The sequence below is a fragment of the Manduca sexta genome, chromosome 26 (genome assembly GCF_014839805.1).
Source record: "Manduca sexta isolate Smith_Timp_Sample1 chromosome 26, JHU_Msex_v1.0, whole genome shotgun sequence".
Lineage (NCBI taxonomy): Eukaryota > Metazoa > Arthropoda > Insecta > Lepidoptera > Sphingidae > Manduca > Manduca sexta.
The window spans coordinates 317,591-341,216 of NC_051140.1; the positions used below are offsets into that span (position 1 = coordinate 317,591).

Here is a 23,626-nt window from a genome sequence, read left to right on the forward strand (position 1 = left end):
ATGCTCTCTTTGTCTTAATCCTAATAGGAAAGTAGAAGAATTTGTAAAACGTAACCGATTTTTATTGCTGTCATATGACAAGTGACGTATGACGCATTACGAATTGAGAAGTATTCATTTTGTGTAATTTAAAGCGCAAGGCGTATCCGGCGCTTAGTAAATAAGTGTAATATCCCAATAGAGCGTTGTACAGACATATTAATACAGTTCGCCTACACAACCTGTGGTTACAATATCGTAAACAATGGCAGCTCAACCGATCTACAACCCGGTATGTAGTATATATTTATCGCTGAAAAAAATGTGTTGCGACGTCTTTTCAGTCGTTCAAGGGCGTCAAGAACAATATCGTGTGATTACATACGTTTCACGTTAAGTAAATAACACAAGTTGTGTTGAAATAAGACGTTCTCGGCACCCTAATATGTCCCTTTAAATGTGTCGCTTACAGTTTTTCGAAGGTCGATTTTTCCTTATACAGGCAACGGTACGTTACGTTTGTCGCCAATTGTGTTGTTTTAACTTCCTCTTGCTCAATACATTCATTGGTAAATGATGTAAGCGTCTTTATCTTTTTGGATTTGGTTTTTTCTTGGGTTTCCCCAATATTGTTTTCTTAACGGGAAATTTATGAAAACTATCTGTGTGTGTACTTCGCCAATTAAAGAGTTAGCATGTATTTATTTCACACCGATCATCTCACTATGAAAGCTGCAAAATATATTTAGTTAATAGTGTTGTATACACCTGTAAAGATTTGTCACCTAGAATAAGTACCTTATATTGTGGATCCTTCATTGGTATTTTTCTGTGATAAATCGTTGGTGTGTCTTATATTTAAATAAATAAAATAATTACTCGAAAAATTTACATTACAAAAACTACAGTTACGAAATATGATTTTCACTTTAAATTTTTTTATCTACTAGTTCTCTTAAAATGTAACTTTAACTATCTTAAACAACAACATTAAACTCACATAAAAATAAGATACAGTAAAATAAAACTATTTAGCTGATTTTATTGCGCTTGTTATGTTATAATTTTCTCGTGAGATTTTGAAGACTGTGCAGCCTTCGTGGTCACAAGTACTGTAGTGTTGGTCATCCAAAAAGTCAGTTACAATATTTATGTACATTTTACAATTGTATTTTTTTTTTATTTTACTGTTGATACCGATCCATGCAGAATGAACTCGCAGTGTCTTGAACTCAATAGTTTTATTCTAATGTCTAACATTCGCATAAACATAAGAAATCATAATCACAGTAATTCAAAATAATAAATGATCGAAGAATAATGTCTGTTTACATTTTCATTCTCATGAAATTATCTTTAAACTTTAATAATAAAATATAAAAAATATATAACCACTTGGAAATCAAAACAAATAAAATATACTTATAATAATTTGGAATAGGGTGACAGTTCTGTTGCTTGCTCATTCTTCTTTGGTTCGAACCGCTTTTCACACTGGTGGTAGAGTAAATTTTAATAGAATTTAAATAATGTAGAACATTTTGTGGGTTGACTTATACATTCCATTCCTGTAAGGATGCTGTATTAGAGAATACGTTTAGGGTCCATTAATATTTCCAGAGATAAGATTCTAATAAATAAATATACCAACTTTCCTTGTTTTGATTAGTGCTAATATCAAGATAAATAAAATTTTATGGTTATCATAAGTGTATACTTGGCTATTTCTTGGATAGTGCTAATGTTTGGCTTAAAAAGATGCAACCGTCATTAGATTATCTAATTTAATACAACTTTTTGACTTTGATTTGTACCATTTTTACATACATACATAGTATCACATCTCTGTCCCATAGGGGTAGGCAGAGACTATGGATTGCCATTTTGCACGATTCTGGCAAACTTCTCTCCTCCACATTCATACAGCTTTTCATACATTCCTGGCAGTTCAAGGTATGTTTGACCTAGCCTTTACTAAGAATGTCAGATACTTATGTTCAAAGGTTTAGTGTGGTCAACCCCTACCCACTTTTCAATGCACATTCGTCTTATATATATCCTCTTTGTCAGTCTCTTATCATCCACCATACACAAGTTGGTAAAACCCGCCATAGTGGCCCATATAAGTATCTTGCATTCCACGATCAGCATGTGTATATCCGGTTCTAATGGGCCGGCATAATTGTATTGACTGTCGAAGGTTAATCATTTCTTGTCTGTCGACATTCTACTGGACCCCACTACTCTTACCATCAGGTGCTGTTGGGTCACATTATCATGTCAGTAAAAAAAAATGTTTTCATCCCAATGCAATTGTTATAGATTACCTACTTTCATCTCGACATCTATCCATATTATAAAACAAAGTCCCCAAAAGCTGTCTGCTTGTACGTGATCGATTTTCGCAAAATCCACTGAACGAATTTTTGTACGGTTTTTATTATAAGATAGTGCAATTCTTGAGGAAGGTTTAGATTAATACATTACGGTTTTATGTAAATTGACTGAAATATAACGACTACTGCTGAAGAGCTAGCGTGGTTGTAAAAAATCTCGTTGGTCGCGATTTACGCGGGAAAACTTTGTGGCACACTGATTCGACGCGGAGGAAGCCGCGAGCACAGCTAGTTAAGTATAAAGAAAATGATCATTCTTGTTGTCTCAGCTATAGCCAATTATTATTCGTGATAAAACAATTTGTTTAACAACATTTCACTTTAATCTTCGTTATCTGCTGTTGTGTAAATAATGAACTTGTGTGTCATGACATTAAACGTAACCCGTTGTCAAGTGTGCGACATTATGGGATGATGTCATCAAGCGCCGATGGCTTGGCGGATCAGGCTGTTACGATGGAGGTTGTGTGTTCGGTTCCGCAAAGCACAATCCTGATTGTCTAGATTTTTTTAGAGTAGTCATCTCTGTAGTTTTCACCGGGGAAATCTGCGTACGCTATACTGCTGAGGTCAGGTGGAGAGGAGGAAGGATGAGAACTTATTAGGATCAGCGGAGGGGAGGAGGGGAAACGTTCGTTAGCCCTTGTAGGCCTCAGTATTTCCAACCATGAGGGATACACCTTTAACTGTGCCTAGGACCGCGAAAAAAACGCGAAAAAAAACCCATTCGTGGGCGCGCAATCGGCATAAGAATTGTCTCGGGCGTGTGATTATCGAAGGTACCACTGCAATGTCTAATTCTGCTGCCAAGCAACAGTGTGTAGTCATTTGTGTTCCGATTTGAAGGACATAATAGCCAGTGTAACTAATGGACATAATGAGACTTAACATCTCATGTTTCGAGATGACGAGCGCAGGGGAATACCACACAATACTTTGAAATTCAAGGTGTTGGATGGTGTTTCTACTGTTTATGGGCGGTAGTGTCGCTTATCATCAGGCGAACGGTGGGCTCTTCTCGTCACTCTTAGTAATATAAAGAAAAATAAAGTTATCGTCGTTACTGGGTGGGGAATTATAATATATTTTATCACGGATACACGATAAAATAATTGGGAATAATAATGCAATAGGAGATCGTACTATTATAGTCGTGAAAGTCTATGCCTCTAATGGATTTGGATGAAAGGAAAAATAGCCAAGGATTGACACCTAATTATGAGACAGGATGGAAGCGGGATAAAGATTTTCACGCAGCTAGTGTCGTGTAGAAAGGCTAGTGTTATATAAACTCTACGGTTTACGAACGGTCTGGCGTGTGACGTCACGCGCCAGGGGAATACTGGCGCCCGTCACCAAGCGATCGATACACATACTGCTCTCTAAATCAACGCCCAAACAAAAACAAGCAATTTGGTAGGCGCGACCTCTTATGGAGTAAATTATGTGGATCCTAGTTTGAGCAAACGGAATTTATTTTTCTTGAAAAAAACCTGTAAGCTGGTATTTTTAATAAATAGGACGATAATGAAGTAGACTTAATGTTCAATATAAATGGGCTGGTTAATTTTGTGACCATTTTAAAATACATGTTTGTGATTCACAGTGAATCATTCTGGAACAGTCAGGCCACTTTATAGGCTGATCATTGCGTGCGTCATGCGTTTTGGTCATTCCCAATGTTGTTTTAAATTTAACTGATTTTTAAATGGATTTAGTTGAGCGGCGGTTTAAATTCGTGTTTAGCACGAATGTTCAGTCTTGGGCGTCGTGTTCGTGCCGTCAATGGAATTGTAGGAGGTCAATATCATTCAATGAAGTTCCCTATTTATAAATAATCCTTCACAAGAAGACTCTTTGCAAAGAAAACATAGTTATCTGATAACCATTAAAAGATAATATAATTTATAAATAAAAAAGAACGCCAGGGTAAAAACATCACGGTTATAGTGTTAATGTTTGTTCCAGGTGATACCATGCGTGCACCCGATCCCGTGGGGTCTGTTCCCCGGCCGTATGATCAGGGTGCAGGGGAACACACCGCCTGGTGCACAGAGGTAAGGTTGCCCAATTACTAATCTTTATTACCTTGGTGCATGTAGCCGTGCAATAACATAATTATCACCAATGTTGCAGCAACATACCAGAAATTAAAAAAAAACTCGGTCTTTGCTCCCACTCTAGCGTGACTTCAACTGATCTGCTATCTCCCCAGATTCGCGATCAATCTGCAGTGCGGTCCCAACACGGATCCGCGCGACGACATCGCTCTTCACCTGAACTTCCGCTTCATGGAGATGTGCGTGGTGCGCAACCACCTCACCGCCATGAACTGGGGCGTGGAGGAGACCTCCGGCGGCATGCCGCTCTCCAGGGGAGAGTCGTTTGAAGCGCTCATACTCTGCGAGCCACAGTCCATCAAGGTATTTATCAGAATTCATTGATGCTGTACTCTAAAACAGCGCCATAACTCCCTGGAGTCAGTATTTTTAAACTTTGGTACCTGTGATACAGAAGTCGTGGTAGCTTTTAAAGTGCAATAGGGTAAAAGTCCTGTGTTGTTGACAAGTATTTAGGCAATAGTTATGAGTTAATGTTGTACCCATCTTTTGTTGTATGCATGTATCTTCTGTTGTTGCATTTTCCGCTTTGGACCATGATGAGTGTCAAAAAATATGTACTCAAGTTTTTTATGTGGAACTTTCGATTAAAATCCAATCTCATTGTTTGGCTAGTCACGGACGTCTTTACATTCAATTAATTATACTGCCTCGGTGGCGTTATTGTATTGCGGTACGGCTGCAGTGCTGGACCCTCGGCCTTAATCCCCGCATTGGGCAAAGTGATATTGGGTTTTTTTACTCTATATCAACCAGGAGTCTGAAATTTGTGCCCACTATAACAAGAGGCTCGCATGGGACTCCCCTATCATATCACGGGAAGGAATACGTACGGCGGGAAGTGAGCGCACCAGTTGCACTTCTGCCTAACCCTATGGGGATTGAAAGCGTAAATGTGTAATAAGATAGGGGCCGTTCAAGTATTACGTAACGTAATTTGGAGGGGAGGGGTCATTTAAAAAGCTACGATGCGTTACAGGCCCGGGGGGGGGGGCGTTTTTTTTTTTTTTTTACGTAGGTAAATCGTCAGTTGACTATCTCCCGCCTTGGGATGGGCGGGAGAGCGTGTCAGACTTTTACTGACTAAGAACCCACGGTGTTCCCATCCTTTGCCTATGTGCCTAGGTCCAAGATCCGGTGGCATTGAGACCTAGGCAGGCACCGGCCCTAAAGGGCCCCGCAAATTATGCTGACACTGCTCTTCGAGGCGCGCGTGGAACACTACGCGCCGTACACACGGGCCGTTGGGGTGTTTCGGGCGACGAGCTACCCAATGCTCGTCACCTGACGGTCTGCGCCTACGGAGGCCGACGATCCTCAGCAGACGTTCGACGCCCGCGTCTTGTGCGTCTGCCGTGGCGGATGGGACGTTGGGCGCTTTGGCGCCGTATCCGTTCCGCCACCTCCTTTGCGAGCATCATGTCCTCGCAGAAGGAGGTGACTGCGTCCCACTCTCTCGCCCCGGAGCATGGCTTCTACCAGGCCCCGACGCGAGAGGTCTCCGCCACCGATGGCCGTTGTGAGAACACGACGGTGCTCAGCCCAAGCTGGGCACACCTCCACCGTATGCTCCACCGTGTCCTCCGGCCGATCCGCACAGTACAAACACGCGGGCGTATCCTCCACCCGGATCCGATACAGGTACCTGCCGAAGCAGCCGTGACCGGTCAGTACCTGCGTCGTCCGGAATGAGAGGACGCCGTGACGTCTCGTCAGCCACACCTCGAAGAGGGGACTTACCGCCGCTATCGTGGCGTGCCCAGGGGGGGGGGGGTCTTACAACGCGTTATGTAACATTGGATTTTTTATTTTAAAATAATAACAAAGGATTTATAGATTTTTCGGTATTTTGCGGAAAAAATGTAATTTTAGTTACGTAACTTTTTGAGGGAGGGGGGGGGGAGGGGCGTACAGGAAAAAGGGGCGTACAAAAATTGCGTTACGTAATACTTGAATGGCCCTATAAGATAAAGTTTATTCAAAAAACAACAACACATACAAAATCACATAATAATTACTCTGCTACCTATATTTCTTTATCACGTGTCACGTAACTCGACTATATGGATATCGACACGTGCAGGTGGCATTGAACGGCATGCACTTCTGCGAGTTCCCGCACCGCGTGCCGTACCAGCGCGTGTCGCACATCACGGTCGACGGCGACGTGATGGTGCAGTTCATCGGGTTCGAGGGCGCGCAGCCGCCGCCCACGCAGATGTACGCGGTGAGTGTTCCCCTGGCGTGTAATCTGGATTACCCTGGACGATTGTATAAAATTATTAGCCATGACTTGTGTGACTTGACAATTTTGATACATAATACCTCATGCTTGTGGGGATTTAAGGGTATATATTGGAAAATTTTAGACCAAATTATGTGATTCCTTAGAGGATTGTGCGTATAGGAATTGTAAATACGAGCCACATATTATATGAAGTGGCCTAAACAAAGAAGAAGTCATTGCATTTTTAAAAGAGAGAGATTTTGCAAAAGAACAACACCAGAGCCTCATGTTCGTTCTTCTCTGGAGAGAATTACTTTCCGAACTGGTGGTAGAGTTAATATTGACGGAATCTAAATAATGTATAACATTTAACAGGTTCAAATATATTATTTCATATATGCACTATTGAGATTTTTTCAACACATGAATTAATAAGAAAAACTTACATCAAGGCTTAAATTTGAATGAAAGTAAAGATTAACACAGTGGAAGATCATTGCTGGTGGTAGGATATATTTTATATCCGCCCGGATAGCGACCGTAAACAATTTGTTACAACCCGCCATAGTGATCCACGTAAGTGTGTCGCGTTCCGGGATCAGTCTGTGTATATCCGGTTCCAACAGGCCGGCATAATTGTGTCGACTGTCGAGGCGTGATCTCTCGTCAGTCGACATTCTATGGGACCCCTTATATAAAAAAAAACGGGGAGTAAAAATTGGTCTCCTTGCAGCAATCGGAGCAGGCATTCGCCTCGTACGGCGTCCCCCCGCCGGCATACGGCGCGCCAGGATACGGAGCTCCTCAAGGTACGTGAGACCTAACACACATAGAATTAAGGTCTAGAATTAATTAATTCATATTGGACTTATTGTATATGAAGGGATGTAAAATATGGCACGGGTATTTTTATTTCGTTTTATAAAAAAATAAGTATGTATTAATATTAAAAAAAAATGTATTGGCACGCAGCTTCATCGCTCGACAGTTGTAGAGTGGATATATACAAGGACTCCTAGCGATATTGAACACTATTATAATAAAATTAGCTCTGCGTTAACACACAGCTAGGCAGGAACCACGCTCGTTTGATCCTTTTAAATTGCCATCAGTATAACCTCGGACGTACAGGTTGTATGGTAACCTGTTCTCTAATTACAGGATAGCGTCATATTAATATGACGATGTATGCCCATTACTAGTGTAACAAACTGTAGTGACGGAATTGCGTCTGATAAATTATACTAATATTACTGGTGGTAGGTCTCTCATATGTGAGAATCTACCTGGGTAGGTACAGTCAGCAACAGAAGTCGTTGAACATAATTTGTTTCCAATATTTCCTAATCATTATCATTTACCATAAGTTACTGATTAATTTAAATACAAAACAACTTGTCATAATTGAACTACAAAAGTAGCTGAACTCCGTCAAACTATTCACTGCTAAACATTACTAGCGACAATTATTTATGATCTGTAATAAGTACAAATGTGGCTGAAATTAGCAAATTCTTTGTTTTATATACAATTTTTTTTCCAACTGTCCAGAATTTCAATTAAATTGTTAGGTTGTAACATACTAGCTTTGGCTCGCTACTCCGCCTGCGTGAAAGTTTTTCAAGGACTAAAGTCTTGCTTTATATTTACCCAGGATAGAAAGTAGCGTATAGCGCTTAAGAGTAATGTAGCTTCCTATTAGGGAAATATTTTCAAAATCGATTAAGCAGTTCCTGAGTTTAGCGCATTCAAACAAACAAACTCTTCAGGTTTATTATAATAGTATATATTGAAGTTAATAACTAGAATTATAAATTTTTAAGTATGGACAAAACATCATAATACTTTAGTAAGTAATATTATAACATTAATAGGAATAGGTTAGTTACATTTTAAACATCCTATTTTATAGAGCACTGGCTGGTTTAAGGAACAAATGTGTAATTTCAAAATTATTCTGGCAGGAGATTCGAAGGATTCAACGTAAACGTCAGTTTCTTTTTCATATTTTTTTCAGCAAATCCTTTACTATGGTATCCATATTGAAATGATAACCTTAATCTGTACTCTTCTTTGGTAAGTGATTTATGATCCCTTTCAATGTTCAGGTGTTTTGTAAATTAGTATCTGTTCATCGACTTTTGTTGCTGATCGTACCACCACAATGCCGACTAATTTTGCCGCTGAGCACCCGTGTGTAGTCACTGTTGTGTTCCGGTTTGAAGGACAATGTAGCCAGTGTAACTACTGGACATAATAAGACTTAAGATCTCATATCTCGGATGCGAGCGCTGTGGAATACCAATACTTTGTAATCCAAAGTGTTGGATGGTGTTTCTACTGTTTATGGGCGGTCGTATCGCTTACCATCAGGCGAACGGCAAGCTCGTCACGTCATTGAAAGCTATAAAAAAAACTGTTTTTTTTTTATCTTTATGGATTCCATTTTGCCCCTTGTTAACCAACAATTTAAGTGATTCCTTCTAAATGGCGTCAGGTCCGTTGCCTATAATTGGGGCCTAAGATAGCCGGCGACCACCCCCAGGTAATTCTTGTGCGCTCGGTCTCCACACGCATTCACGAGGGGACATTTGTCGCGGTTATATGTACACAATCAAGAGTGTATTCCTCGTGATTATAATTTATAATTGAGCCCTATAAGGGCTTGCGAACATTTCCCCTATTTTCCCTTCTGCCATTCCTAGAAAATTCCTATCCGTCCCCCATTTCCTTCCCCACTCTCCATCGGGTTAGTGCAGTCGCTAGGCCAGGGGATTCCATTATGTCATTTACAGGTTTCCCCTGGTGTTGAAGTGTGTCATTTACAGGTTTCCCCTGGTGTACTGCAGGTACGCCTAAACACAAAAATAACATAGCTGGCGTAGTAAGAGTATCGGTCCTCTCCCTGCCTCTGAAAAGCGAATAAGGCGTACATACAATAGGAATTGAAGTCAGCGTTGAAGTTACGTGCCGACACTATGTCCATAATTTTTAATAACTAAATGGATAATCATAAACCCTGCTTGTGCTATATAGCTTTTTAATTATTTTTTTTTTCGAGGGAACTGATTTTTTTTTTTTTTGTGTTTATAAGTAATATTTTTTGTGGTTTGCAGTATTATTATTATTCGTATATTATCTAGTACTTACTAATACACTAACATTGATATTTTCTGTTTGTTGAGTGTTTCGATTGAAATTAAGCGAACAGTTTTAACTCGGAGCTGTATTAAAAAAACAATCTCATAGTTGAATAGTACCTTAAGTAGCAGCTGTCACTTAAGCGCCTGTTCTCAGCTGAGTCGGCGCTGTTTAATAAGCAAGGCTGCTGTCAAAATTGTGTCATGTATTTTGATTTAGGATATCGTTTGAGATGTTGATATATATGTTAATTTAATGGTTCAGATCTTAAGATACTGACTTCAATTTCACAGTGTTTTAAGCTGATATCCCACTCACTTAAGAGCACAATTGAGTAGCATCTATTAATGTGGAGCTCAGACTGTTTGGCTGAGTGAGAGTCTCTGGTGTAGAGCGTGATAAGTCGGTTTTATAAAATACCATGGTTCCGATCACTGCACCATAGAAATGTACGTGTCCCGAATATGTGTTTCGGGTTTTGAATACTTCATTCCACAAAAAATCCCTCATTGAAAATAAAAGTATTTAACGGATTTATTCGCGGTTTTTATATTATTATTTTCTCCCGACGTTTCGAAGACTTTGCAGCCTTCATGGTCACGGGGGGGACTGAGGTGTTGTTCATCCGTAAAGTCAAAGTAAATTTTACAAAAATACAACTTTTTAAAATATTAGCTGTTGAAACGTCGAGAGAAAATAATAATATAAAAACCGCGAAAAAATCCGTTAAATACTTTTATTTTCAATGTCTAACATTCGCGTAAACATAAGAAATCATTATAAAAAATCCCTCGTTACATATAAATCGTATGTAGCGTCAACTCAAGTGTGAGATCGGGACTCAAGATGATGTGGAACTATTGAATATTTTGTGTTAACATTTCCATTTTGATATTTTAATCAAATACATCGCTTAATTTCAGTTGAAATTAGTTTCGGTTAATTGTAGATATGGTCAGTTTTGCATGTTTTTTAGGGGTATGTATGCGCGACCCCGAGGTATGTTGTGCAGAAGATTTTATGCTTTAATTACATAGCTTTAAAAATTAATTTAATATAAACAAATTTAATTGTTTGTGTCGATCAGAAACTACGAGTTAGATCCCAAAAACACCCACACCATTTACTACTTTTAAATAGAAACCATGTTTAATTCTCTGCCAGATATAACCGCCTGTCATTAAGGACACAGTTTGTTAGCTCTTAGAATGAATTATAATTTGTAAGGTATGATCGTCGAGTTCACAGGAAAACCTTGTCAGGAATCCAAAATGTAATTATATTTCAACATTTTCTGAATTTAATAACCTGTGATTTATTTTTTATAAGCGGTCACTCACTGTGTACTGTTTTCCTAACTCAGATCGTTTTTTTAAATTTTCCGATTTATCATGTTTCTAACCGTTTGGTAATTTTACGGTACATGTTGTTTTTTTATATTAAATAAAATAATATTTTTTAAATTTAAAATACCTAATTAAAATGCGGTATATATTTATTTAACGTTCTTTTTCCAATATTTGTTCTAATTTTAAATGTTTCTATTGTTACACTGTTTATTCTGTAGGTCAGTTTTTACCTTATGGTACATACGGAGGTTGCACTTGGACGAGTTGATATTCTACATGGGCTGTCAGTACGCCATCTATACGTATTTGACACGGGTTGAAATCTGTACAGCCAAGTTCAGACTGATTTATATCAGAGATAAAACAGCAAAATTCTTTATCAAAAATTATTCATATAAATTATGTAGGATTTTTGGCACATAGAAAAAAATATATTTACAAAAAAAAAATAAGTGTTAGCACTTTTTAATAAAATTCATAAAATCTGTTAATAAGGTCATGTCTCAAATCTCAGTATGTTTTATAGCTTTCAAGTTGTAATATACAATGTATTACGAAGAACAATTTGTAGGAACTCAACCAGACTTGCGTGGAATACAGTCCGTTTTAGCCGTCTGTATCGTAATGTAAGAGAGACCTGAGTGATAATTTAACTGTTTTGAATATTCCGCGAGTGAAAGTGCATTTCTATGTCTGTATAGTGATTTAAGGTAAGTTATTATGTTGTATATAAAACGCACCAAATAAGTGTCCACTCACTGACCCTTGCTGTCCTTGGGTCAATTTTGACCCATTCCTTAACATTACTGTTCAAGGTCAGTATTATGTACGAGTGTAAATATCACTGAGCAAGCTAGTTCAAATATGTAATATTTGACAAGTCCCCGCAATGGTAGACGTAGTGTAAATAAGTTAATAAGTAAAACCTTATGATATTGATATTTAGTGTTTTAAAAGTCTGTGTTCTTGTTCTAATTTTTTAATACGACAAATTTCTTCACATAGGTTCATTTTTGACCCAGTACATTTTTAAATTGTAATGCATCAATGATGACTACCTACTAAAAATCATTTAGTATTTGAACTTTGAAGACATTGTAATGATAAGAAACATGATTTCTTTAGTTTGAAGCTCGAAATCATAAATATGTTAGACAAAGATTGGCTTTTGTGACAAGCGTCTTCAGTTTTTTTGATATTTTGTGGTGATGGGTCAATTTTGGGTCGGGTGCTACGTCATGGTGCAAAAATAAAAATAGAACATGTCCCATGTCATGGCCATTAATTCGATTGTTTGAATTTACATTTAACATTATTTAAAAGACTAACCCTCTTATTCATAGTCGTTTTTTATCGAACGATTGAGTAAGGCTGTGATAACAAGTCTGTTTCTCAGTGCTGACGGCATGGCAGTATTCGCAGTGCGTAGACGTAGGGCCGTTGTGATTGGCTAATATTGAAATACAACAATAATAACCAATCACAACGGCCCTATGTCTATTTCTCAGTGCCGTTGGGCACTGAGAAACAGGCTTGTTATCACAGCTTTACTCCGTCCTTAGATAAAAAACGTTTATGAATAAGGGGGTTAAAGATTATATTTAAAAACCAGTGCTTAATATGAAAATTTACGGTTACAAATATTTGATATCTGTGTAGTGGTGGTCAGGTAAGTTTTGAGGCGTTTGGTTCTTAGAGGTTTTTGTGGTGATGGTGTGTTTGGTGGTGGTAACGAGAAATAATCATGAATGCATACATTGTATTCATACGCGACCGTACATCTAATAACGGTGCTGTCAATTCATGTAATATGGCGCGGTTCCATCATTTCTCGGTTGTGTGTTCCAATGTTTATGGTGTGTCTGCGGGTGTTTACATTCCTTTTCATTTCAAATGTAGTATTGAGGAATAATGTTCCCTGATTAATGAACCAAAGAGTTTACATGAAAATAATTGACTTTATTGCATAGCTTTTAACGCGTTGGCTTGTTACTAACCAATTTTGTTTTTGCTTTACTAAACATTTGGCAGACAGTGGTGGTTCTTCCATGGTAAAAAAAAATATTTTTTTGTTATTATGATTAGAATAACTGATATTCGTATTAATATACTTTTTTTATAATAAAAGGGAATAATCGTTCCGGAATGAGAATTCTCATTTTATAGACACAATTATTAAAATAATAAATTGTTAAATTAATTAAAAAGTAATAACTAAAATTTCCATATACCTAGAGCTGTCACCGTGTACAAAACTTTTTAAAATTTATTTGTAAATAAGAAAATACTGTTAAATTGTTTCAAAATTTTCGTCAGTTCATTTATTTAATGTCCATCTGGGTCCCTATTTTGCGTCGGAAATGTGTTTGAATTGCACGATGATAAAGGAGCGTAGTGTAATCCAAAGAATTTCCGCAAGTAAGACTGCGTCTCTACGGTCGTCAAAATCTTGCTTCTCTATCAAGATAGGTACGCTTTTACTGGTGGTAGGATATATTTTATATCCACCCTGGTGGCGACCACCGTACACAAGGTTTTAAAACCCGCCATAATGGCCCACGTGAATGTCGAGTACCGGGATCAGCCTGTGTATATCCGGTTCTAACGGGCCGGTATAATTGTGTCGACCACGAGGGTTGTCTCTCGTCAGTCGACATTCTATCGGACCCCACGCCACTTACCATCAGGTGTTGTGGGGTCACTTTGTCGTACACTTGTCAAAAAAGGCGCTGTGCTCAGAACATGTTTCGCTGTACCAAACCTAGACCAATATTTTCACGTGATACGTTATTCTATCGGATATTAAACACATCAGAAGACGCCGTGAGCAATTGCTAGGACCCAATAGAAGCTACTACTCGCTTAGTTGTGACGTCACCTATTTTTTTTGTGTACAAATTTCGCCGCCATTAATTGTTTTCGTTTTATTTGAACACAGGCTTCTACTGAGCGCTTTTGTGCCAGCTTATAGAGGTGTTACACGAGGTACAGTATTTCAAAGTATTCATAAATATGAGCCACTGATGGGCAAAGGCTTCCCCTTACTTATTATGGGACAATAAATCACGTTAAAGTGCAAGAAGACTGCGCCAAAGAGGGTTTTCGGCCCGTTGCTTGGCCACATCTTTATTCGCTTACAAAAGTAATAACGGCTTGCTTTAATAGTTGTTTTCAAACTCACCCAAGCGGTTGCTTGAATACATACTTTAAAATAAGTATTAGATTAAAGTAACTATGTAACCCTTAAATGGATGTGGTATCCCTCACAGACCTACAAACGGTGCTACTAGGGTTCCAAACACCACTAGCCATGAGAAATTTGGGAAGCCCTTTGCCCAGCAATGGGTTTAAGACAGTAATAACGTATATTTAGCCTTGAAAATAAATAGAGCATTCAAATAATTCACTCATTTTTAAAAAAAATGTTATACATAAAAATATCTTTTGCAGGTGCCTTGTAAGGTGATACAATACACAGACAGATATTCAAGCCAACATTTATTATATTAGTTTTGTAAGAAATTTTTAAATACTATGTTTTCAAAAAAAGTAAAAATCACACACTTTTATGAATCTTCGCGTTGCTTCAAATGTGGGTATACGACAAGTTCTACAAATACCCGTTATTATTTACTAGAACAATTTTCATGTTAACTACTTTGCCGGTGTCATAACTACTAATTTTTTCGAAAATGGGGGTTTGAGAACGAGAATGGGCTTTGTACAAACTTAATTTAATAAGAATGCCCATTTTTTTACATTTATTTAATTCATTTGGTTTTTTTTTTTTATATTTTTAAGATGTCATCCTTTTTGTTCAGTAATAATTATATTTTTCCATGCATTAAATAAACGTCAAGTTAAGAGATCTCCACCAAATTGTTCTTTATTGAAATGTGGATTAGATCCTTTTTTCCACATACTGTTTTTTATATTGCGTGCTGTAATAATCAATATAATTATAATATAAGGACAATTCCTAAAAGTATTGTCAATTTAATGCGTCTGAAATTATAAACATTTTTTCGGGTATTATATTTGAAGATAGCTTTCATTTGCCGGCATAGAAAACTTCATTTATGCTCTGCTTTTGGGGCTGTACTTAATGTGCAATTTTTTTTATTGTGGGGTCAACCCCAATCTGAGTCAATTTCAAATTTATCCATCCACAGAAGCAACGTGAAGGTTTCAAACTGTAAAATGTATGTTGCTTAAATTTCTATGTAAGCAAAAATCGATTTCAAAAACTAAATTATTCAATACACACGCCACCGCTATCGGATCTAGGTTGCCTGATTTAAATCTAGACTCAAATGTAACCTTAGTTGTGCCTGGTCGATTCAACTTGAGTTGTATTCGACTTTGCTTCGGCAAGTGGCTTACAATCATTATGTATAAATATTTCAGTTCGTTTTCTACGGATATATATTGATTTGCAATTGAATCAAATAGTTTTGTATGTGCAATTTTCTCTATTATTTTAAAGTCAAAAGTATCAAAATGGTGCAGGGATTGGTAACAAATTTAGTTTTTAAAATCGATGTATTAAAAAAATATTGGAGATATATTTTGTACTGCACATGGCACTGGTTTATAATATTTTTGCTTGCATTTTGTGTAATTTTTATGTTCTGATTATTGCGATCTAAACTAATACCTATTTTTGAAGTTTCATATAAGAAGATAATTGTTTATTTTTATTAGTCTGAATCAAACACTATTACAAAAAAATATTTTTTACTTTCGGTTTGATTGTTAAAATTTATAGAATAATATCCTTTGTACAAGTTACTCATGAATAACTTAACGTCCACTGAAGTGTAGGTGATGAAGCATTAAAAAAAAAAGTCTCATGCGCTTGCGTCGTACCATAGACCCATAATTAATTATGTTGCAAAATATCCTTTACAACACGCACTTTGTCGCCTACAATTTGATAATTTTGACAAATAAAATATTTAACACAGTGTTTTAGTTAATTAACCAATAATTATCGATATTCATGTTGTGCTAGTAATAATCGAATATGTTCTAAAAACTAAATTGAGCCAAAAATGTTTTATATATTAGGTATTTTGGGAGTCGAGTGTTATTTCTTGGAATGTTTCTGTGCCGTGGTAAGTAGTACCACGATAAAGATTTTGTAATATTTAGAATCTCTGTATAACTAATTAGGCTTTCATGTTTAATTATCGTATTATGTACTTTGAAGTGGATTCATAATTTTTTCTTGTATACGGTGGGTCATTTATGACCCGCCCAGTGAAACGTCCTATTTCGTCACATTGATAACAAAGAGTTTGCAAAAATAAAAAAAAATAGAAACACGTTAATTGGTGGTTACATATATTTCGTTTGCATTTAAAATGCATTTGTTGGGATGTGGGTCATTTTTGTCTTGGTCTTATGTTCGTGGCGTCGCCTTAAATGTTTCTGGCTATAAACAAATTTGTATACCATAATGTATGTTGATATTTAATATTTTACAGTTATTAAAATGTTTTTTCACTTATTGGTATTTTTATTTGTATATCCTCATTTATTAATAAATACCGAGAAGGTTGATTGCTCATATTATTTTGGAAAATCCGACGTTTGTTGTGAAATACTTTGAAGGATAAATTATTATATATTATATCCTGTTTTTCCAGTAAATTAATGGATTATTGCGTTATTCATGATTCCCTCCAATGAGCAGCGTGCTAATGTATGCTATTCTATAGTTTCAAACACTATCATCAAGCTGATTTCTAGGTACTCACACAAGCTCACGCCTTTCGTAATCGAAGGGGTAGGCAGGCACACCTGGTGCACCCACTTTTCGCCAGTATTTCTTTCTAGACTTCGGGCTGATATAGAAAAATCCAATATTACTCCCCGATCCGGGGATCGAACCCGCGACCTCAGCACTGCAGGCGTATCATAATACAACTACGCCACCGAGGCAGTCTAATTTCTACGTATTACGGCCGTACGCACCGTACGGTACGTTTATTAAGACCTTGATAGGGGCAGCACAGTGTCGTTTAGTATTTTATAATCTAAAATCTTCATTGTTTGTGAGTACTCCATTAGACTCCTAATTGAATAAAGAAAAAGTTAATTACTTCAGCACCACACACACTACATTTGTACTTAATTTTTGAAGGATACTTTACTGTGAAGTAGTCGAGTTTTGATATATAGATTTACTCTCATACAACTTCAGCATAGACTGATTCAAGCATTACGATTTTTTATATTTTACATACTAACAGTGATATTCTATGTTAATTTTTAATTGAATTGGATGTAGCTTATATGTTTTACATATTTTATTTTTTGTTAAGAACTTACTTCATTATTGTAAACGTAGATAAGTTTTATACGAAGCTACGTAGACAAAGATTTAATAACATATAGTCCCATCAATTAAAACTTAGCTCGACTACAGCGAAGTAAGGGTAATTTAATGTAACCCAGCACGAACACTGCCTACTTTATGTGATAAAGTAAAATTAATTATCGATTAAAAATATTTTAAAGCAAATAGAACTATTTTTTGTAAGGTGAGTATGATGTTACATTACTTGTGAAATTATCGCCGGCTGTAAGGTTAATTGACCGAAGCTATTTTTTTTCGAAATATTTAGTTATACACGTATTTCGACTTTCGAATCAGGGTATTTTCCTGTGTTTTTTGAACCTAGTTTTTTTTAATGATACTCCGCTCCGGGCATATGCCGACAAGTATGTTTAAACATCTTGTACTGTGGAGTAGAGAAGATGTACCTTTTTTTTTCGGCAGAGGCAGGCGGCCTTTGGGGGAGGCGAACCGGGCAACCACCTGGCGCCTCGCGCGGTGCCTCGCAGGACGTTTTTTTTACGATCTTACCGACGAAACTGTTAAAGCAGGGGAACGTTTTTACTCTGCCCGGGGCCTCGCGTCTGTTTCTTTTTGCTTTCGCATGGGACCTCGCGTCGTTTAGGGTCGCTAATGTTTGTCGGAGTGTGTCCGGAGTGGACTTCATACATTATGTATCAATTTAGGCAATCTAAATAGTTGTTTTTTTGTCTCCGGTGACGGAATGGGTTAGGGTGTTTTTAAACAATTATTTTAAAGCATAAGAAGTGAGTAAACACCAATGAATCGATCGACATTGTTGTAGAAATACGACGAAGCTCCGTACATGAAGATAAAAATAAATACTAAAGTCAATTAGCATTACAGCCGTTGATATTACTTGATAATAGTAAGAAGTTTATTCATTTAAAGAGGTAAGGTAGCGAGCTGAGACCTGAAATATGGTTTGATTCCCCAAGCAATGTTTTGTAAAATCACTCGTAGTTCTGAAGACACAACATAATTAATATCAAATATTCTATTAAATCGGCCTAATAACTAATACTTACAATCATTTTAGATTTTTAGATAGATTTTGAAGCGATCTGGTAATACAAACAATATGTACGTTAAAATTTTCCTGATGGGTGATTTTGTTTTGTTGCAGGTTTCGTTGGAGCGGTAAGCAACATTTTATTTATTACTAGCGACCCGCCCCGGCTTCGCACGGGTGCAATGCTATTTAATGGATATTATTATTATACATATAAACCTTCCTCTTGAATCACTCTATCTATTAAAAAAAACCGCATCAAAATCCGTTGCGTAGTTTTAATGATTTAAGCACACATAGGGACAGAGAAAGCGACTATGTTTTATACTATGTAGTGATTATTATTTGACGACTCCAAGATGCGTTAGTCAAGCGGATCACATTTAAACCATTTATTTCTCTACACACACATAAATACAACAAAAAAAGTATAAAAGAAAAAAAAAACACACACAGTTAACAATACCAGGCACACAACATTTAGCTACTATTATTTGAAGAAAAATAACTTTGTCGTGGCAGCTATCTTTCTATTTGTCGTATTTTTATTTCAGCCATATGAGGGCTCGACCACGTACGTGCAGACTGAGCAGAGACGCGGTCTGGGCACGGGGGCTGCGGTGGGGTTGGGAGTCGGCGCGCTGGCCGCGGGCGGTCTAGCAGGATATGCTCTTGGCGGCGGATTCAGTTCCGATAGCCCGACCAGGGAAGAGGTAAGTTTAATTATGATAAATCAATGACGTTTTACAAATAGACGCGTCATACATTAACAAAATTGCACATAAAAACAGTGCAGTATTTACTATAGTCACAGCCCTAGCGGCTCGCATTGATACGGCCCGAGTGGGCCCGAGCGTCGATCGCCCCGTCGCCATGACAGTCGAATAAAATGCATTTATTAGTTAAAAAAATAAGTGTATACTTATTACTAACGTACGAAATGAAACGTTTTTTTTATTCATAGTTAGAGTATAATTTGTATATCGTCTAAAAACACAGGAAGGCATTTTATTTATAAAAATACAAAAAGATAGTGGTTGGAGGTTGACTAAATGAATGTCGGGTAATTACCCTGCTTTTGTCTTGCCAGTATCGAGCTCGGACAACGTATCTATTTAATAAAAACATCTTAGTGATAAATACAATTTATTTAATTTTACATAAAGCTCTTAGCACGGAAATTGTCCCAAAAATGTTATGCAAAATCAATAACGATCCGTCACTGGGTCAAAATTGACCCGCGTTCTCAACTTGATCGTCACAATCACCAGGTGCAAGTGAGCTCCCTCACGGAGACGGTCGACTTCGGCGGCGACGACTGGATGGACTGAAACAGGTTGTACAAGCTGGTGTTGCTGGCAATCATGGTGGTCGCGCTGGCAGCGAAACTTTCAATCATATTGTTATTCCACATCACATGGATAAATGGGTAGACGGGCTAATTTGTAATGTTTGTTTTTAGCAGGTAAATGGCAACAGAAAATTGCCATATTATCTTATTGTTTTCTGTCTCGAAACAGCTCGACTATATCATAGACTTCATAGTCATTATTGATTATGAACAGACCTATCAGACCTCTCAGACATTGGTTACTTTAGTTACTTTTAGCTTAAATTACTTCGCAGTGCCGTCGAACGCGTGCGATATATTATTTTCATTCTCGATGAATAAAAACATTTTCGGCTTCATTATTAGTTTAATAAATGGTATGTAAAATAAAATCCTTCGAATAGTGGTACAATTTATTGTATAAAATATTAACAACTTGGATATCTGTGCTTAGTGCACAATAATAGAGTCCTATTTTGTAAGTGTCAATATTATTGATAAAATTATGGGGCATTGTTTCAATATGTATATTGTATATTGGTATATTGTATTATAAAATATGTATATATTGTGTCTGCATTTAAATCATGTCTATCTGGAATCTCAGTGAAAGCATGGACGGGTCAAAAATGACCCATGATATAAAAAAATAGTAGAAATGTTACAAAAATATTAGTGTAAAAATTAATCTTTAGATTTTATAAAAAGGTAAATAATTTCTAAAATATAAATAATCATTACAATTTTACACGTTATCATGTACCAGGATAGCACCTGGAAACATCCTATAACCCCAGTCCCCACTACGTAGCTCCGTGCGGAGTTACTAACTATTCCCTCAGTTGTCATTACAATATAGTCATCATTCTCTTGGGGTCCGAAAGAAGTAGATTTTTACTCCTAAAAAATAAATAATAGTTGTTAACAAATAAGCTGACAGTCTCAGAGTTATTGCGTGCGACGCCGCTTGTAGCACGTACTACCTACGACAAATGTTTGTGTGATCCACAAATGTTTTGCAATGTGTCCCGATGTTTTATCTGATACATACTTGTATTTTATTCGGATGTTCCACTTTCTGAGTGTAATTATGCAACGCTCTCGAATAAACATTTTGTCGAATTCAGTCGCCCTTCTACCCACAGATTCATCTTAAACTAAGAACATTTGTATGTCATTGTTATTAATCGTAGATTTATAATGATTGTTTAAGCACTTACTGTTTTATCTTATATTTATAACCCCCCCACAAATTATAGTACCTTCTCTTTCCTCTCGTACCCTTTAGAAGTACGAGTATAGAATAAAATGGTCTTAGATTACACATTTCCTAAAATATTTCTCATTAAACCGTATCGCCTGAATATGGTATGGTTTTTTAGTTCGACACGCTCTTCTCTGCTCGTTATTAGGTCGAGCGCCTTAAATTGTTTATAAAATGCTATCCGCGATGTTAAATGGTTATAGAAGTGTGTTATCACGGAAATCAAGAATAAATTCTATATAAATTTGTATTAATTGTCAACGAATATATATTTTCATATATTAAAGTAAGATTTATTCAATTGAATAAAATTTATATATCGAACGTTTTATCGGGGGTTAAAATTTTGTTTACGTATTTTTTTTAAAATTTTCTTTTTTTATTGAAGGCCAGTAGATGCGGGTCATTAATGACCCAGCTAGCTACTTATTTTTTATTATTTTGTTTATTAGGCTCCGTTCAGATCGCAGGCGTGATACGCGCGTTGCTTACTACTGTAATTGTACACGTCGTTATTTGCCTTATACGTGAGTACCATTTTCGACACGTCTCGAGTTTTTTAGATATATGCCCGCTTGTGTATGTGTTTTAGTGGTCTCGCTCAGTGCCTGGATATTGTGTACCTAGATAATATATGTATGTTTGTATTAACAGATTATAAAATAACATTTATGAACGGAAGAAAAATTGTTATTGATTAAGACTATACATGTACAGAGAAGTAGACAACGTACTATAAGGGAATAGTCGATCAACATGCTAGAATAGTCGAGAAGCCGCTGGTATGACGGGTTCGAAATCTTAAGTTTTTTAGAAACGTGCGTAAAATCAGTCCTCTTGTATATATAATAAAAATATTTACTTATTGATTCAACTGAATCAAAATCGTCTTATCATTTCCATATGTTTTAGAAATAATAACTAGTCTATGACCGAAAATAACTTGTTCTTTTTTATGGAATATGACAAATTTGTAAACATCATTTTATGTCTATTTCTCAGTGCGGAATATCGTATTTATCAATTATATAAAGGTACACAATTATTTCAACAGATAATAAAAATGTAGAGTTCGATGTTAACGGTATAATCAGTTTATTTTAGCGCCATCTGTTATGTAATAATGGAAATATTGTAGTCACGAGAGCAAGAATGGTCCGTACGCAATTCTCTTTTATCGCAATTGTCAATAGATTTATTTCTAAAATTAAAAAAATAATAATAAATAGTTTAGTAATTAGATTATTACGAAGTTAATGAAGGACATATTACTGGCTCCATTACTCATGGTGCAAAAATGAGACTTAAAATTTTCATGATGGTATAAATAAGAAAAAAATCAATGTCTCTCATTTATTTATCTTTCAGGTTTATTAGATATCACTGAAAACGACTATCGTGTGATATGTATAATTCAATTTACACATCAAATATAATAGAATCTTGTAATAGTGAGTGAGTGATATGGTGGTGTGACAAAACGATTTTTCAATAACATAATTTTTTATTTGAATATAACGCGTCGTTCTTGCGCTCACGGCTTCATTCGATAGGCCATCAAGCTCGTGCAGATGAAAGTCGTTCAACGTGAGTATGTACCAAATTGAAGATTTAAAAAAAAATGTTTTGCATTGCATTTTTAACTTTATTCAAACGTGTTATTGGCAGTTTTTGATAAATCCAACGCGCGGTTATATCGCGTTGAACGCCGGTCGTGTGAACGGGGCCTTAGGTTAGTTGTAAAGCACAAGAGTGGCTTACGACACGGGTGATGTCGCGACAGAATAAATTGTCAAATAAGAATGTTGTTTTATTTTCACCTTTATTTGTATTATACAAAAGGCACATATAGCGTGGGTGTGGGACGGACTGCGAGACGAATGTGCGCAGGTTCAAAACCTAAGCACACACATCTGCTTATAAAATTATGTGTGTGCTTTATGAATTATCGCTTGCTTTAACGGTGAAGGAAAACACCGTGAGGAAACCTGCATACCTGAGAAGTTCTATAAGAATTTTTAAAGTGTGTGAAGTCACCAATCCGCACTAGGCCAGCATGGTCGAGTAAAGCCTAATCCCTTTCAGAGGAGGCCCGTGCAGCAGTGGTATAATACAGGACTAATATTATTATACATTATACGCGAAAATTAGTAGCATGTCTATTACCGGCGTGTCGCCCATAAACACTTAAGATACCAAGAGTCCATGTGTTGGCTTCTGGTATGTACAGGATTATTGTATAGCCTTACCAGGAAATTAAAAACCCTGCTTTGAGGACCCCACTTTTGCATTTCCGCTTTAAAGAACGTTGTGAATACAATCAATTAGTTCCAATATTTACATGGCGAAGTTTTTTATTTGTTCATGGTATAATTAGAAAGACCTTGGTGTTGTTGACCATTGTTTCGTATAGTTTGGCTAACAGGCAACCGTTATAAGCTTCT

The 23,626-nt window shown here is 36.7% G+C and overlaps 1 protein-coding gene across 2 annotated transcripts; it reads left to right on the plus strand.

The window, feature by feature from the left end:
• Positions 1-26: 26 nt before the first annotated feature.
• LOC115452216 (galectin-4) lies at positions 27-22,985 on the plus strand. 2 transcript variants are annotated; one of them, XM_030180683.2, is made up of 8 exons: positions 27-271; positions 4,344-4,432; positions 4,591-4,798; positions 6,579-6,722; positions 7,456-7,531; positions 18,703-18,716; positions 19,143-19,301; positions 19,860-22,985. In XM_030180683.2, exons 1-8 carry the CDS (start codon positions 245-247, stop codon positions 19,917-19,919), a joined length of 777 nt encoding a protein of 258 aa, XP_030036543.1. In that variant the 5' UTR covers positions 27-244; the 3' UTR covers positions 19,920-22,985. The 2 variants fall into 2 exon arrangements, with proteins under 2 accessions (XP_030036543.1, XP_037299247.1); XM_037443350.1 differs by lacking the exon at positions 27-271 and adding an exon at positions 374-487.
• The last annotated feature ends 641 nt before the right edge of the window (positions 22,986-23,626 follow it).